Source organism: Delphinapterus leucas, chromosome 1 (assembly GCF_059928025.1).
Source record: "Delphinapterus leucas isolate spDelLeu-1000000601 "Yukka" chromosome 1, BTC_Dleu_Yukka2, whole genome shotgun sequence".
Taxonomy (NCBI): Eukaryota; Metazoa; Chordata; class Mammalia; order Artiodactyla; family Monodontidae; genus Delphinapterus; species Delphinapterus leucas.
In genome coordinates, this window is record NC_143129.1 from 183,589,098 (window position 1) to 183,604,680 (window position 15,583).

Consider the following 15,583-nt stretch of genomic DNA (forward strand, 5'->3'; position numbering starts at 1 on the left):
CATCTAGATCCCCACCCTTCCCCTTCTGTGGGTCACACACACATACACAGCGCTGGGGGCCCGCTTTGCAAACAGATGGGCTCTCCCGAAAGTCGGCTGGAGAGGAAGTTTCATCAAAGGGATCATTTTCCCTGGCTGGCTGTGCTATCAGAAGCACCTCCTCAAATCTCTGGCTACTCCTCTCTGGTGCTGACAACAGCTTCAGTTAAGTCTGCGCCTTGCTTCACAATGAGCCTCAGAATCCTGGGAGTTTCTCACTCCGGCCCCACCTCGAGCTGCTGACGGTGCGAGGCCGGGAGTGTGCGCCCCTAGAAGAGGGTCCCGGGATGTCCTGGAAGACACATGTCCTCCGGGAACACAGGCTGGCCCGTGTGGCTGGCTTCCTCCGGCGAAGACTGATCTACACAGGAGGCAGCAGCCTGCTCTAGAGCAGGAAGGGTGGGAAGCGGGATTTTCATCTCATGTGGACACTACCTAGCAAAGGACCACAAAGCACACACTGGCGCCCAACCCGAAACTTCAAGTGACCAACGGAAGATGGACCTCGGACGGCAGACTGACACCTGGGCCGACACTGACCAGTCCACGGGGGCAGAGGGGTGGGTTATTAGAGGATCGAATCCGTGACTGCGACCAAAATGCTCGGGGCCTCCGAGAGCTCTTCGTCCCAGGCTCTGAGCAGCTGCCAAATGTGGATGAGGTTGGAGGAACCACCCTCCTCCTCATGGAAATCGCCCTGAACAAAGTGAGCACCTCGAGTGCCACGTGCTCAGCTGCAGCCCCGAGGTCTGCGGTGCCCAGAGCAGCGCCGTGGGAGGGCTGAGGGCATGGGGCTGCTCTTCCGCTCAGCAGGCACGGCCCCTGGCGGGCCACGTGGGCCACACGGGCAGCCTCCCAGGGCCTCCCCGCTCCCCGGAGTCTATGTCTGCGGGGCAGGCAGGCGCTGATCACGTGGGCCTGCCACCACGGCCAGCTCCCCCTCGGGTCACCACTGGCCTTTCCTGTGACCTGCTCATTCTCTGACACGGACACGCTGCCCGGCAACTTCTCTACCAACGGACTGAGGTCCGCAGGGCCCGTCTCCTAAGGGTAAAAACAGAGCTGGTAAAGCTGGTGCAGAAGCGGCTCCTGCGAGGTTGCATGTATTTCTGCGGAGGGAAAAAGAAACCTCGTTTATGAAAACTAACTTGTAGGAAACTGCCCCTTGAGGTTCTGCAGAAGCGTCTCCCTCCCTTTCTCAGTCACACCGTCCCCAGCTCTCTGTACAAATGCGGAGAAGAAAGCCCCCAGACCGGGGAGACCAAGCCCTGTGTTCCGGAACAGCGGCCCTCCAGGGAGTATTGTGAAACAGCGCCCGCTGGCAGACAGCTTGGGTTGTGCTGCTCCGCGGGAGGCCCAGGACTGGGAAGAAAGCACTGTCTGCAGAGGAATGAGAAGCCGGGCAGGTCAACAGGACTGTTCAAACTTGTGGTTAACAGAAAACTTTGCTCCCGGAGCAAAATCAGAATCTAGCTTACAGCAACCCGGAAAGTCCCAAATTCTTTCCCTACAGCTAATGGTGGTAACGCCTGCTCTAGAGATGGGGATTTGACCCGGCTTCCGGGAGGAGGGGCCCTGCTGCCTTTCACAGGCCCACACGGCCTCTGACGGGGGGTCTGCTCCGAGAGCCTGGGTTCTGGGAACCGCGGCTGCACCGAGCTCCCTGGGGAGGTGGTGGCAGCGCATGTCTAGACCCCTGAAGGTTTGGGGTCCACGTCTGGCTTAGAACAACTGGCCTGTTGTCATTAGACAACTCCAGTTTCAGTTTCAAAATCATTGGTAAATCAGGATTCCTCCACCTCCTCACAGGATTGTTGTAAAGATTAAACGAGGCCACACAGTGCAAAGCGTTTACTACTGAGCCTGGAACGTATCACCCTTCTGTAAAGGGCACATCATCATCGCTCCCCCAAGCCCCAGGGTTCTGGTCACCTTGTCTTCAACACCTACTCCTCCCCTCCCTCGTGACGGAGGAAGCAAGCATCCCACCACAGAGGCTGGCGCAGCATCACCTGGGACTGGTCCGAGGCGTGAAGCTGCAGGAACAGAAAGCCTGGGTACCAGTCCCAGTGCGGTCATGAGCATTCCCTGTGTGAGGTGGGCTCATGTGCTCCCTTCCAAACCCTGGGGCCTCGGCTCATACCCCAGGGTAAAGTCAGATTAGAGCAGCACTTTTCAAACTATAGATCAACTCAATTTAGCAAATTACAAGCAGCATTTTTAAAAGTAAAAATTAGAGGAGGTATCCTGAATTCTCAGAGTGACAATTCCTTTATGAAACTTTTGCCTGCGACGTAGATTCATGCATGAACGTGATCACTCGCTCATGCCGTAAAGTGTGTTTTCTGCTGTGCGTCATGATCCAAACAGTTTGAAAACCACCATCGCGGGGCAAGGGAGGGAAAGGGGAAAGGGAGCAGGTGGAAGCAGGAATACGACAGTGTCTCCCAGTGGATCTTCCTGGTGTGACTTTAAGACAGCACTTGATTCCGGAAAGGAAACCTGCCCCTGCCCCTAGAGGCGCTCTCCACAGTTGAAAGTACATTTTGAGGCAAGGCGCTCCTCTGAAAATAGGACGTGCCAGGCTCAGGCTCGCAGTGACTCACTATTATTCAGAAATGGTCTTGCAGTAACACTCAGGTATGTGGAGGTCCCCTTCTTTCTCGCAGAGGAAGTTCCTAAAGAACGACGGCGGGGGCGGGGGGCGTGGGGGTGGGGTCGTTGCTCAGAGCTAAGCCGCCCGGGAAGCGCAGGAACCTGCGCGGAGGGGAAACGCCCCCGCGCTCCAGACAGCAGGGATGGTGCGAGGGCGCCCCCACGTGGCCAGAGGCGGCACTCGGGCGACAACCACGTGTCCGCTCCTGCAGGCCGGCCCACCAGGTGCATCAAAGCTAAAGTCCGGGAAGATCCCACATGCCGCGGAGCGGCTGGGCCCGTGAGCCATGGCCGCTGAGCCTGCGCGTCCGGACCCTGTGCTCCACAACGGGAGAGGCCACAACAGTGAGAGGCCCGGGTACCGCAAAAAAAAAAAAAAAAGTTGACTCTTCAGAAAGGGAGGAGACTTCCTGACCCCGGCACTGTGCTCTTTTTGGCCAAGGTGAGCTCTCTTGGCCTAAAGAGAGATGTCCTGTCTGGACCGGGTCGTTGGAGACCAGGGGAAGCCAAATATCAACAGGTGCAGGGCCCCCTGCCAGCGCCCACCTCACAGGCACACATCTCAAATCACAGGAAGAACTCTTAAATTCTTGAAGAAGTGTAAATTGCCTTGAAGAAAGTGTAAACAATCAAATGTAGAGAAACAGATTTCATGATGCTCCTCCTCACCCAGGAAAGCCCTTGTTGTGACCTTGACACTTTGTATCTGCCTGATCAGATGTATCTGCCTGATACAAAATGTGACTATAAGATGGGGAAACAGTTACACCGAAACACCTGTCTTATCCTTTATTGACATATCTTGGGGACATGGCTATGTGGGAAATTGAAATAAAAATTAAATGTGTCCTGAGAGGGCTTCCCTGGTGCTGCAGTGGTTAAGAATCCACCTGCCAATGCAGGGGACACGGGTTCGAGCCCTGGTCCAGGAAGATCCCACATGCCGCGGAGCAATGAAGCCCGTGTGCCACAACTACTGAGCCTGCGCTCTAGAGCCTGTGAGCCACCACTACTGAGCCCACGTGCTGCAACTACTGAAGCCCATGCGCCTAGAGCCCCTGCTCCGCAACAAGAGAAGCCAGTGCACCAGTAGTCCCCATTCGCCCCAACTAGAGAAAGCCCGAGCAGCAATGAAGACCCAACGCAGCCAAAAAAAAAAAAAGAAGTGTCCTGAGAAGCTTGATTTTTAAAAAAGAATTTTGGAGACACCCCTGCCTTGGGGGTTTCAGAAAAACAGGTATTACCGACCCATGGCTTCTCAGGAGCGGACTACCCACCTGCTCTTAACGAGAAGCTTGTTGGTGTCCCCCAGATCTTCAGCAACGCGTTAGTGGTGAGGTGAGCGCTGGCAGGAGGGACCGGCAGACAGGAGGCCGATGCCGCCACGAGGTAGTATGAGAAGGGCAGGCGGCAGCCGCCCTCGGCGCTGACCATCAGTCAAGTCCCTGAGACGGTCGTGGGCAGCCAGTGCTGACATGAGCTGGAGGGCCCCACCAGGGAGGCCTGGCTCAGCCTGGTCAGATCAGAGCACCTGGATGGTCGCGATCACCTGATGTCACATCTCTCCCCCCAAATGAGATGTCACCGTCAGAGAAAGATTTAACTGGATCTTCCCAGTAAAACAAGAGGGGACACCGAGAGTAGAAACACTCCCTGGGAAGTCCCGAGACACAAAGGACCCTCCTAAACGTGGCATCCCTGGAATGGCCTGATCATCTATCTCCAGTGTGTTTCACGCAGAGTTGGCTGGGGACAGGAGTGCAAGCGTGGGGGCAGTGGTCTTCCCTGACAGAGCTGGGGAACCAGAGCCTCCTGCCGTCAGAGAAATCCATCTACTGAGAAAAGGAGCTGCAAACCAGTCCCACAATTTCTGGATCCATTTTAACACCTTGTCTGTCACCGTGTTACTGTCAAATCTGTCCATAAATGGGGCGTCTGAGGGACAGCAAAGAAACAGAGACGGGGTGGGAAGAGCTCCACGGTCGGGACTGAAAAGAAAGAGACCCGAGATGCAGAGCAGGTGGAGGTGGCCCCGGAGGAGACAGGACAGCAGGCTGAGTCAGAGGCTCAGGAGGAAGGGGATGGAGCAGAGGTGAGGGCTCCCGGCAGCCTGCTGTGTGGGGGGCACAGGGGCACTGGTGCCTGGGCTCCTGCTCTCTACCGTCCACGTTCTGCTTTTCCACCAGAGCTGGTCGAAGGGTCCCGGCCCGCAGGAAACCCCCCATTAACCTCGGCCCACCACATTCCTGCTCACGCAGGGAGCTTTCAGACCGTCCTATTTTGCGCTGGTTGGTGTTCACATGTAAGTGCTGCAGGTCTTTCCTTAAGGTGGACATTTCTCTCCTGACTTGGATTTGAAGCTTCTCAAGGGCAGAGATTCCATTTCTTCCTTGTTCCGGTGTGTACCCACCACCACTAGGCAGGGACGGTCACGGGGGCTGGGGAAGGCCTTTGTCCTTCGTCTCCGGGAACCTGACCACGAGGCATCAGATTCCAGAGAGCAGGGCACGCGGGCTGGGGCAGGACTGAGAGGGCGGAGAGAGGGCAGATGAAGGAAGGCGCGGGGGTGAGCGAAGGGCAGAGGCAACCGTCACCCCAGAAACGCGTCATAGTCCATGTACCACACCAGCTGCCCAGAGTCAGGCAGAACGCCCGAGATGGGCCACTTCCTGGGCTCGCGGCCCACGCGGCTCACCAGCATGGCGATCTCGCGCTTCATCCGGCCCATGACCAGGACCGCCACCTTGTGGGCGCGGTTGATGACGGGCAGGCTGAGGCTCATGCGCCGGTGTGGGCTGGAGGGGCTCGTGGTCAGCACCACCAGCTGCTTGCCGTCCAGGCCGACGGGCGACTGAGGGAAGAGGGAGGCCGTGTGCCCGTCGGTGCCCATGCCCAGCAGCACCAGGTCGAAGCTGCTGTTGGTCACCAGGGTGGAGATCTCCTCGGCATAGGCCTGGGCGCCCTGGTCCTCCTCGGCGCAGAGCCGCTGGCGCTGGTGCACGGGCATGGGGTGGACGTTGTAGTAGGGGACACGCACGTGCTGCAGCAGGTGAGCCTGCAGGCCCTGGAAGTTGGACTCGGGGTCCCAGAGCGGGACACAGCGCTCGTCCACCAGCCACAGGTGTGTGTGGGCCCAGGGGAAGCCGTAGTGCCCCATGGCCAGCTGCTGGAACAGGGCCACGGGGCTCGAGCCGCCCGAGAGTGCCAGGTGGAACTTGCCAAAGCGCCTCACAGCCTGCACAGCTGCAGCCTCGATGTCGCCGGCCAGCCTGGCGATCAGCTCCTCCGGCCAGGCCGATATCAGCGGGCTGTCTCGGTACTTGGCCCTGAGAACCTGGAAGTCGCTGGGCATCGGAGCGGAATCCGGCCCCAGCACCAGCTGCTCCAGTGGTGGCTGGGAGAAGGACAAGTGGCTGCCACTGAACTCAAAGTCCAACAGGTGTCCATTCTCTGCTCCTCCTGGGTAGAGGCGTGGGACCTCGTGGGCCAGGCTGTCCAGCAAGGGCGTCCAGAAGACCCAGGAAGCCAGCAAGTTCTCCATGGTGATGAAGGAGTCCTTCCGGCGGTGGAAGATACGAGAGATGAGGATGGAGTAGGCGTCCTGCTCCCTCACAGGGCTGTAGGCGTAGTAATCAGACAGAGGGCGGCCAAAGAGGCGAAGCCCAGGCTGGCCCTCCACTTCCTTCCAGCTGGCGGAGGGCAGGGAGGGCCTGAACAGGTTCCTACTGACCAGCACGGCTGGGCCGCCCAGCTCACCATGGCCAATGTAGAAGATGATCTGCTGAGGAAGGCAGTGGCTCTGGGCCGGGACCCAGCGCTTCTCGCTCTGGGCACAGTACGCCTGGTCCTTGAACAAGATCCGAACGTAGCCCACTCTCTCATCCAAGGCTTTGCCGGACATCAGGATGAAAGGGACACCCTCCCAGCGAAGGTTGTCTATGTGCACAAGGACGCCTGGGGTGACAGGGGACAGTGGAGGTGATGTGCACGAGGAGGCCTGGGGTGACAGGGACAGTGGAGGTGATGTGCACGAGGACACCTGGGGTGACAGGGGACAGTGGAGGTGATGTGCACGAGGAGGCCTGGGGTGACAGGGACAGTGGAGGTGATGTGCACGAGGAGGCCTGGGGTGACAGGGACAGTGGAGGTGATGTGCACGAGGAGGCCTGGGGTGACAGGGACAGTGGAGGTGATGTGCACGAGGACACCTGGGGTGACAGGGACAGTGGAGGTGATGTGCATGAGGACGCCTGGGGTGACGGGGGGCAGTGGAGGTGATGTGCATGAGGACGCCTGGGGTGACGGGGGGCAGTGGAGGTGATGTGCACGAGGACGCCTGGGGTGACGGGGGGCAGTGGAGGCGACGTGCACGAGGACGCCTGGGGTGACGGGGGGCAGTGGAGGTGATGTGCACGAGGACGCCTGGGGTGACGGGGGGCAGTGGAGGTGATGTGCACGAGGACGCCTGGGGTGACGGGGGGCAGTGGAGGTGATGTGCACGAGGATGCCTGGGGTGATGGGGGGCAGTGGAGGTGATGTGCACGAGGATGCCTGGGGTGACGGGGGGCAGTGGTGGTGACGCTCCAGCATAAGAACCGGGTCCTCTCGGCCCACCCGCTTTCCTCTCCTTTCCTTCCTGCCAGCAAGCCTTCCCCTCTCCGAGCCCTCCTCTGGGCACCCCTGGCCTCGCTAGCCTCACCCCCATCTTTCACCTCTTCTGTTACCATCTCTGCCCAGTCGGTGCTTGAAAAGCAGCCTCTGGGGCCACCTCGGACACCCAGCTCCCTGAGGCACCTCTCAGAGTCATCGTTCCCAAGCAAAGGGGAACTGGACTGAGAGGCTCCAACCCAGAGGCTCTGAGAAGAGTCTCAAGGAGGGTGGGCAAGGCAGCAGCGATCCTGACTGAGGGGGTGTGGGTTCCTAGGGAAACGGACTTCCTTCCTGTTTGCAGAGCACTCAGGACGCGCTGAGGCCGTCACATACAGGGAGAAGGGGAGGGTGGACAGGGCTCTCAGCCACAGGCCAGTGGGGAACTGCCGTGCAGGTGAGGAGACCTGCAGCGGGGACCACGGCGGTAAGAGCCAGACGCCGAGTGCCCTCCAGACTCAAGTTCCCACGTACTATCTCTGCGTGACCTTGGGCAAGTTTTGGCAACTTGACTGAGCCTCACGGTTCCTCACCTCTAGCGGGGCATGATAATCACGCCTGCCTGATGCGTCTGTACACGTGAGGATTAAATGAGATAATGTATATAAAGTCCAGCACATGGTCAGTGCCGACAAGCACCTGCTGCTCTGGCTGTGGCGGCTGTTACCCCAGAAAGCTCTGAGCCTGTGGAAGTGTCCAGAGGACGGCCCCACTGGACCTGCCTGACCAGCGTGGTGCCTGCCTGCTGGGGGTGCCCCCGGCTGCAGCAGGCAGGCCTGCAGCCTCTCTGGGGGCTGATGTAAGCTCCACAAGGGCAAAGCCAGGTCTGAGCCCAGACTGGCAAGCCCCGGCAGGATCCGTGGACGTGGACTGAATGGAGACCGCCACTGAGGTGTCCTCCGCCCAGAGGGAGCCAGCAGGTGACCCGCGTCTCTGAGCTGGCGGGAGGTCAGAGAGGCAGGGGTACTTCTTACTCGCCACTGAGCACCCTTGTGAAAACCCCACTTCAAGTTCCTTCCAACCCAACCTGAAGGGCATCCGGGTTGGGAGCAGTGCTTCCGTCTGGGGGATATGGGTGGGGGCAGCCCGCAGCCCGTGCCCAGCCCCGGAGCCCACCTGCAAAGGTCGGCGTCAGGCTGTGGAAGCTGTCTGGCTTCTGCAGCTCTCTGCGCACCTGCCCGCGGTAAGCCTGGTACTGGCCCACGACAGCACTGCCCCTCTGCAGGCCCCGCAGGGCCTGGAAGGCCTGGAGCTTGTGCCCCAGCACCGCCTTCGAGCTGCTGAGGTTGAGGGGCAGCTCCATGGCCACCAGCATGAGGATCTCGGTCAGGTGGTTCTGCAAGACATCGCCGATGACGCCGTACTCCTCGTAGAAGCTGGTGCGACCTGAGCGGGAGGAGGGCGAAGGTCGTAAGCAGCTCCCCGACAAGCGCCAGGAGCTCCGCCTGTGCTTCGGGTCCCCGGTGTGGAGAGTGGGCCACAGGGCAGCACAGCGGGAGGAAGGAGCGCGGGCGTCTTTGAGCCACCTCCCTTCAACGAGAACCGTTCCTCCAGGAGGTGTCAGGCCCCTTGGGCGTCTCCGGGCACCTGCCTGGGGAAGGCTCTGGTCCCCGCAGAGGCCAGGCTGCACGCGCGGATCCTGGGCCCTGGCCAGCAGGTCTGGCCCTGCGCGTTACAGCGAGGGCCTGGGCGGCCTGCTAGCGCACGACCCTGACGAGTTACCTGACTTCTGAGTCTGCTCTGCATCCTGCCATCAAATGGGGCTCACTGCCACCCGCTACCAAGCGCACGAGTCGCCGGGCAACAGACAGGTCCTTGCAGGCAGCTTACAATGGGTGGGTGGGAGGGAGGGAAGATGGGAGGGAGAAAAGCCAACAAAGACATTACAGACAGAGCTCGTGACAGAGGGGAACGGGCGGGCCCCTCTGAGACCTGAAGAGGCAGCCCTGCAAGAAGCTGGAGAGAACATTCCGGATGGAGGGGAGCTTCGAGAGGAAAAGCCTTGAGGCAGGAACAAGCTCGGCCGCCAGGCGCCCAGAAGGAGGTGAGCGGGAGAGAGCAGGCAGGAGGGCAGGGCTCGGAGCACCTGGGGACCAGGCTGGACTTGCTTCTAAGCTCAGGGGAAGCCACTGGAGGGTCGGAAGCAGCACACAACAAGCTCTTCCGTACATTCATGGACGCCCGGCCTGCTGCGGGGAGAGTGGCTACAGAAAGAGGAGACTGAGGAGGAGGCTGTGCGGTTGCCCAGCGGGAGACGGTGGGGCCTGGGCTAAAGTGGCATCAAAAGGGCAACTGGACGGAGCGGACGATCCTTTCTGGGGTCAGAACTGACTTGGCCTGCTGACCGATGCGGGGAAGCACGAGCAAGGGAGGGACCAGAGACAACTCCTAGGACTCGGGCCTCAGCACAGACGGACAGCGGTGGCATCTACTGAGATGAGGAGACTAGGAGAGGGATGGTCTGGTAGAGGGGAAACCAGGAGCTCGTTTTAAGCTTTAGACATACAGGTGGAGACGGCAAGTTGCCCGGTGGACAGCTACTGAGAGGCTAAAAGAGGGTGACACACAGAACACTGATCACAGAGCCCGGCAGTGACAATACCGACGCCTGCTGTGCCTGGGACAGTGCGGAGATGCTAGGCACCCGCCCCCCGGTCACACCCACGAGATCCCACACGGCGGGTACCATGACTGTCCCCGTCACACCCATGAGATCCTGCACGGAGGGTACGACTGTCCCCGTCACACCCAAGAGATCCTGCACAGAGGGTACCATGACTGTCCCCGTCACACCCATGAGATCCTGCACAGAGGGTACCATGACTGTCCCCGTCACACCCATGAGATCCTGCACAGAGGGTACGACTGTCCCCGTCACACCCATGAGATCCTGCACAGAGGGTACCACGACTGTCCCCGTCACACCCATGAGATCCTGCGCGGAGGGTACCACGACTGTCCCCGTCACACCCACGAGATCCTACACGGAGGGTACGACTGTCCCCGTCACACCCATGAGATCCTGCACAGAGGGTACCATGACTGTCCCCGTCACACCCACGAGATCCTACACGGAGGGTACCACGACTGTCCCCGTCACACCCACGAGATCCTGCGCGGAGGGTACCACGACTGTCCCCGTCACACCCACGAGATCCTGCGCGGAGGGTACCACGACTGTCCTGGCTCTACGTGAGAGGAAAGAATCAGAGGCCCAGGGCTAGGACAAGCAGAGTCAGGAGCTGGTTAACCACACACGTTACTCTCCCTCCTCCAGACCTTGGCATGAACTCTGATTATCAGCGTCTCGAATACATACAATGCGGTGGTCTAAAGGCCTAGGGTTCAAATGCACAGCAGCTCAGATGACATGCTCACATTCAGCTGACTTGCCAAGATTTGGGCCAATCACAGCCTTACGTACAGAGAAAGGTGCCATCACAGTAGGAAGAGCAGTCATTTACCCAACGTTCACGGGCGTCACCTGTAAGATGGGACCCGCTCTCCCACCCAGCAACTCCTACTCTCCCTTCGGGTCTCAGCTTCTAGGAGATTTTTACCGACCTCCGGGCCTCCCCTCCTGGGGGTCCTGTCTTTGGCCAGTTCACCTGACTAACTCGGTGCCCGTTTATCTGTCTTCCCTGGAACCCTTGAAGCTCCATCAGAGTAGGACTGCATCTGTCTGCTCCCTGCTGCATCCCGAGCACCAGATGCACTGCTGCAGTCACATCGCGGAACACTGTATGGCCGAGAAAGTGAACACACACACATCGTCAGGAATCCACCTCAAAGGCACAATGCTGAGAGAAAGAAACCTGATTGCTTTGCTAAAAATTAACTATGAAAATATGACATAAAATGAACAGAATAAACAGAATTTCAATCAATGGAAAATACAAGGGGAAATCAGAAATTCCATAGATGGGTTTTATGGATTAGGAACAGCTGGAAATAAAGTCAGTTATTAGAAGACAGATCTGGAGAGATTATGGTGAATGCAGGTTAAAGGGACAGAAAGACTCAACTCTCACACACACACAGTGTGACGGCTCTTCGAAATGAAACGGCACGTTGTTTAGGGAATCGTACACACATAGAAACAATAAAGAGAAGCAAGGGGAAAGTCCACCTGAAACTTGGAACGCAAAGGACAGGGACTGGGGGAGGGACACAAGGTTGGCAGGTACCCTGGCATTCGTCACACATAGTTCTGCGTATCTTCCCTAGATTGTGTAAGCATTCTTTTTTATCCGGTCAATATTTAATTCAAACAAACAAAAAGAAGTGGCTCCCGGTTCAGACCTGCCCGGCCCACCTGCCCTGACCCGGCTCGCCATCTCTCTCGAGCCAGCTGGACGGGGAGCAGGGACCACCTGCCCTGAGTTCAGCCCCACAGGCTGGGCCTGGTGGCGGTGCCCGCGCTGCGGGGCAGGAAGTGAGGCCCACAGCTGGCTTGTGGGAAGGTGCCCTCGTCCTCAGGGGTGGAGTGTGAAGCTGCAGCTCTGGCCGAGGAGGCAGAACCCCAGACGCACAGGACAACCAGCCCAGCGTGCCCGCCGCTGAGAAGCCATGGCTGAGCTCCCAGCCCCGGCGTGGTCTGGTCTCCAAAGTTCGCACACTATCACTGAGAAGACATCAGGAAAAAGACAGTAATGATAATATTGATAATAACAGATGTATATCAGTCCATTTACCCTGCACAGTAACAACAGATAAAGGGGTCCTACTGCTACCCCCATTTTAAAATGTAAGGAAACTGAGGTTCAGAGAAGTCAGGTAACTGGCCCAAGGTCACACAGCTGGTAGAAGGGGGTAAACATGAGATTTGCACCCAGGCAGCTGGCCCCAGAGCCTGCAGTTCTTCGTGCTGTCACAGCCCCCCTGTAGCCACCCAGCACTCCCATCTGAACAGCCTCCTGTGTGGAGCCGAGCAGCGCGAGCTCCAGCAGCTTTCGGAAGTGGAGCGCGATGGTCAAAGCAGCAAGCCGAGCTGGGCCTTGGAGGGATGGGTCTAGGTAAGAGGTCAGGGACCCCAGCACCTAGCAGGCCAGGAAAGGTGTGAGAAGGACAAGGTAGGGCTGTGTCCCTCAGCTGCAGTCAGGCGGGGGGTACCTCACAGGTATGTGGGCCCACGGTGACCAAATCTTGCAATTTTTAGAGAACATGAAAATCTGGATCATTAAGTATAATCTCACTTGCACAAATAATTCAGATTTTTTAAGCCGCTGTGTGTCTCAAAGAAATATATGTGTGGGCTGACTCTGCCCCTGGACCATGTCCTAGTTGGGGTGAGAAGCATGAGCCGCAGATCAGAGGCCCCGACACGCAGGTCAGACAGTGAGGGTGAGCCTGGTCTGGCAGAAGCGGCCAGGTTGTGATTCGGAATAGCAGATACCGAGAACAGATGGAAAGGGCTTTGGAAACTAGACGGAGGGGTTTGAGGAGCTATTAAAAGTTCTTGACCTCACCAGTTAAACAGAGTTACTGTATGATCCAGCAATTCCACTCCTCGGTGCATACCCAAGAGAAATGAAAACATATGTCCACGTAAAAACTTGTACATGAATGTTCAGAGCAGCGTTATTCACAATAGCCAAGGGCTTCCCTGGTGGCGCAGTGGTTAACAATCCGCCTGCCAATGCAGGGGACACGGGTTGGAGCCCCGGTCCGGGAAGATCCCACATGCCACAGAGCAACTAAGCCCACGCGCCACAACTACTGAGCCTGCGCTCTAGAGCCCATGAGCCACAACTACTGAAGCCCGCATGCCTAGAGCCCGTGCTCTGCAACAAGAGAAGCCACTGCAATGAGAAGCCCGCTCACCGCAACGAAAAAGTAGCCCCCGCTCGCCGCAACTAGAGAAAGCCCGCGCGCAGCAACGAAGACCCAACGCAGCCATAAATAAATAAATAAATAAAAATAAAGTTCCCTTCACAATAGCCAAAAAGTAGAAACAACCCAAATGTCCACCAACTGATAAACGGATAAAATGTGGTACATCCATCCACACGACAATGTTATTCAGCAAGGAAAAGAAATGAAGCACTGACACAGAGAACCTTGAAAACATTACGCTTAGTGAGAGAAGCCAGACACAGAAAGTCACGTATTGTATATTCTATTTACATGAAATGTCCAGAATAGGCAAATCCACAGAGACAGAGAGTAAGTTAACAGTTGCCAGGGGCTGGGGGCAGGGGGAAATCAGAGGTACGGAGCTTCTTTTGCAGGGTGATGAAAATGTTCTAAAATTGATCGTGGTGACGGGTGCACAGCTCTGTGAATACACCGAAACCCACTGAATTGTAAACTTTAAATAAGTGAACTGTATGATATGTGGGTTGTATATCAATAAAACTTTCTTAAAAACGGTGTGAAGAGTAGGGAAGTGGACCCCTGAAGGAGGCGCTGTGGGAAGATTAAGCCATCTCTGATTGGCAAGATGAACAGAGAGGGGACTGGTGGAAACGAAGTCAACGGGGCAGCTTTTGCTGCAATCAAAGGAAGTAACAGGGGCCAGAGCAAACAGTGAAACACAGAGACGTTATTCAGTGCGTGAGTGAAGACCGCACGGTCGCGGGCTGGATCCATGAAAGGCAGTGCAAGAGCTGTGATCCGGAGTCTCTGGAACCAGGCTGCTCGGGTTCAAGGACCCACTCTGCCACCTTTCAGCCCTGTGACCCCGGGCGAGTGGCTCTACGTCACATATAAAAGAGGACTGGTCACGGTACCTGCCTTGTAGGGCTGCTGTGAGGATTAATGGGGCTTGGAACAGTGCCTGGCACGCAGGGAACACTAATGAACATTGGCCAACGTTATTACTACAGGGGCTGTGAGAGAAAGGCTACCAGCTGGGCAACTCAGAGAACGGTCACCATTTGAAAATAAAGAAGTTAGAAAAAGCAGACGGTATCTCATGAGAAAAATGCAATGATGGTTTAAGTTCTAAATCTGCTGGGTCTGACGTGGTGATACACACCCAGTGAAAATATCTAAAGGGCAGCTGGAGGTATGATACTAGGGCTTGGGAAGGCAATGAATGCTGGAGATAGACTAAATTTCATCACATCAAAGATGCCAATGATGGTGAAAGCATCACTATTTTGTCACCACTAAGAAATAGGCTGCCAATTCAACGATATCACCCCATCAATGGTAAACCCAGCTTTAGAGAGGTTCAAATATGTAAAAGTGTGTGTCTTAGAATCAATGAAATACAGGAGATTAAAGAGTGTAAAGAGGATAATTAAAGCTTTGAGAACAGATGAATTCTTTATGGAGAGAATACAGCAGTCTTAAAAAGCCCTGTTATCTGCTTACTAGTCATTAGTTCAGCAAATCCCTAAATGGCCCCCTTCCTATTTTTATCCTCTCTCACTCCTGGGGAGAACGCATTCATAGGTTTATTACCCGCTGTGTAAAAGAGAGCTTCCTTCATTCCTTAATCTCAAGCTTTGGGATGGGGTGGAGGTGCGCCTGTGTTTAGCACGGCCCATACATTTGTGGACTTTGATCCTTTCCTGCTTAGCTGTACTTCCAGTTCACATGGAGTGATGAGGCCCAGGGCTGGCACTTCATGGCGGAGGGGACAGGCAGGGAGAGGAAAGTAGGGGCTGGTCCTCCTGACGGCACCCAACAATGTGATTTCTTCTGGTTACCACCAGTTACTGTGGACTGATTTTTCCTGAAAATGATCCACAATGACTCCTAGCGTCCTTCCTAGGTTGAAAGCTGAGGGGTAAAAACCCATCAATACGTGAACAAGGACAGAATAAAGCATGACCAGGTGGGACGACAGGAACAAAGACCCCTATGAACTTGGCTCCCAAACTGTTGAAACCCAGAGCTCGTCCAAGTTACAGGATCACAAGCACAGGAGACCCGTCACTTTGCCCCTTGGTCGTGCTGTCCTCCGAAACCTCACGGGGTGGCACCCCACGTGAGGCAGAAGCAGCTGTGTCCCACACGCCTGAGAAGAGCTGCTGCAAACCTACCAAACCGGCAGGAACAGGGGAGACAGGGGCGCCTGATGCGGGCAAAGCTGTAGGAATACCACTAGTGATGGACGCTGCTGTTGAGAATTTTCTGGAAAACAGTCCGATAAGATGTAATAACCGCCATGAAGTCGTTTTCACCCTTCTGGCCTAGTCGTTCCACTTCAGAAGTATATACTTTAAGAAGAAATACTTCTTAGAACACTCATAAATGTTCTAGAATTAGATAATGGCTGCGTGACTGTGTG

At 56.6% G+C, this 15,583-nt stretch overlaps 1 protein-coding gene across 4 annotated transcripts in view; it reads right to left on the reverse strand.

Moving 5' to 3' along the window:
- Positions 1-379: 379 nt before the first annotated feature.
- H6PD (hexose-6-phosphate dehydrogenase/glucose 1-dehydrogenase) overlaps positions 380-15,583 on the reverse strand; it is a 38,516-nt gene continuing 23,312 nt past the window's right edge. For 2 of the 4 annotated variants that reach the window (XM_089901843.1, XM_089901842.1), the window contains 2 exons: positions 8,458-8,727; positions 380-6,648 (listed from right to left, as the gene is read on the reverse strand). In XM_089901843.1, the coding sequence (XP_089757969.1) occupies positions 5,285-6,648; positions 8,458-8,727 (1,634 nt within the window). In that variant the 3' untranslated portion in view covers positions 380-5,284. The remainder of the gene's footprint in view (positions 6,649-8,457; positions 8,728-15,583) is intronic. The other 2 variants (XR_016389119.1, XR_016389113.1) reach the window with 2 other exon arrangements.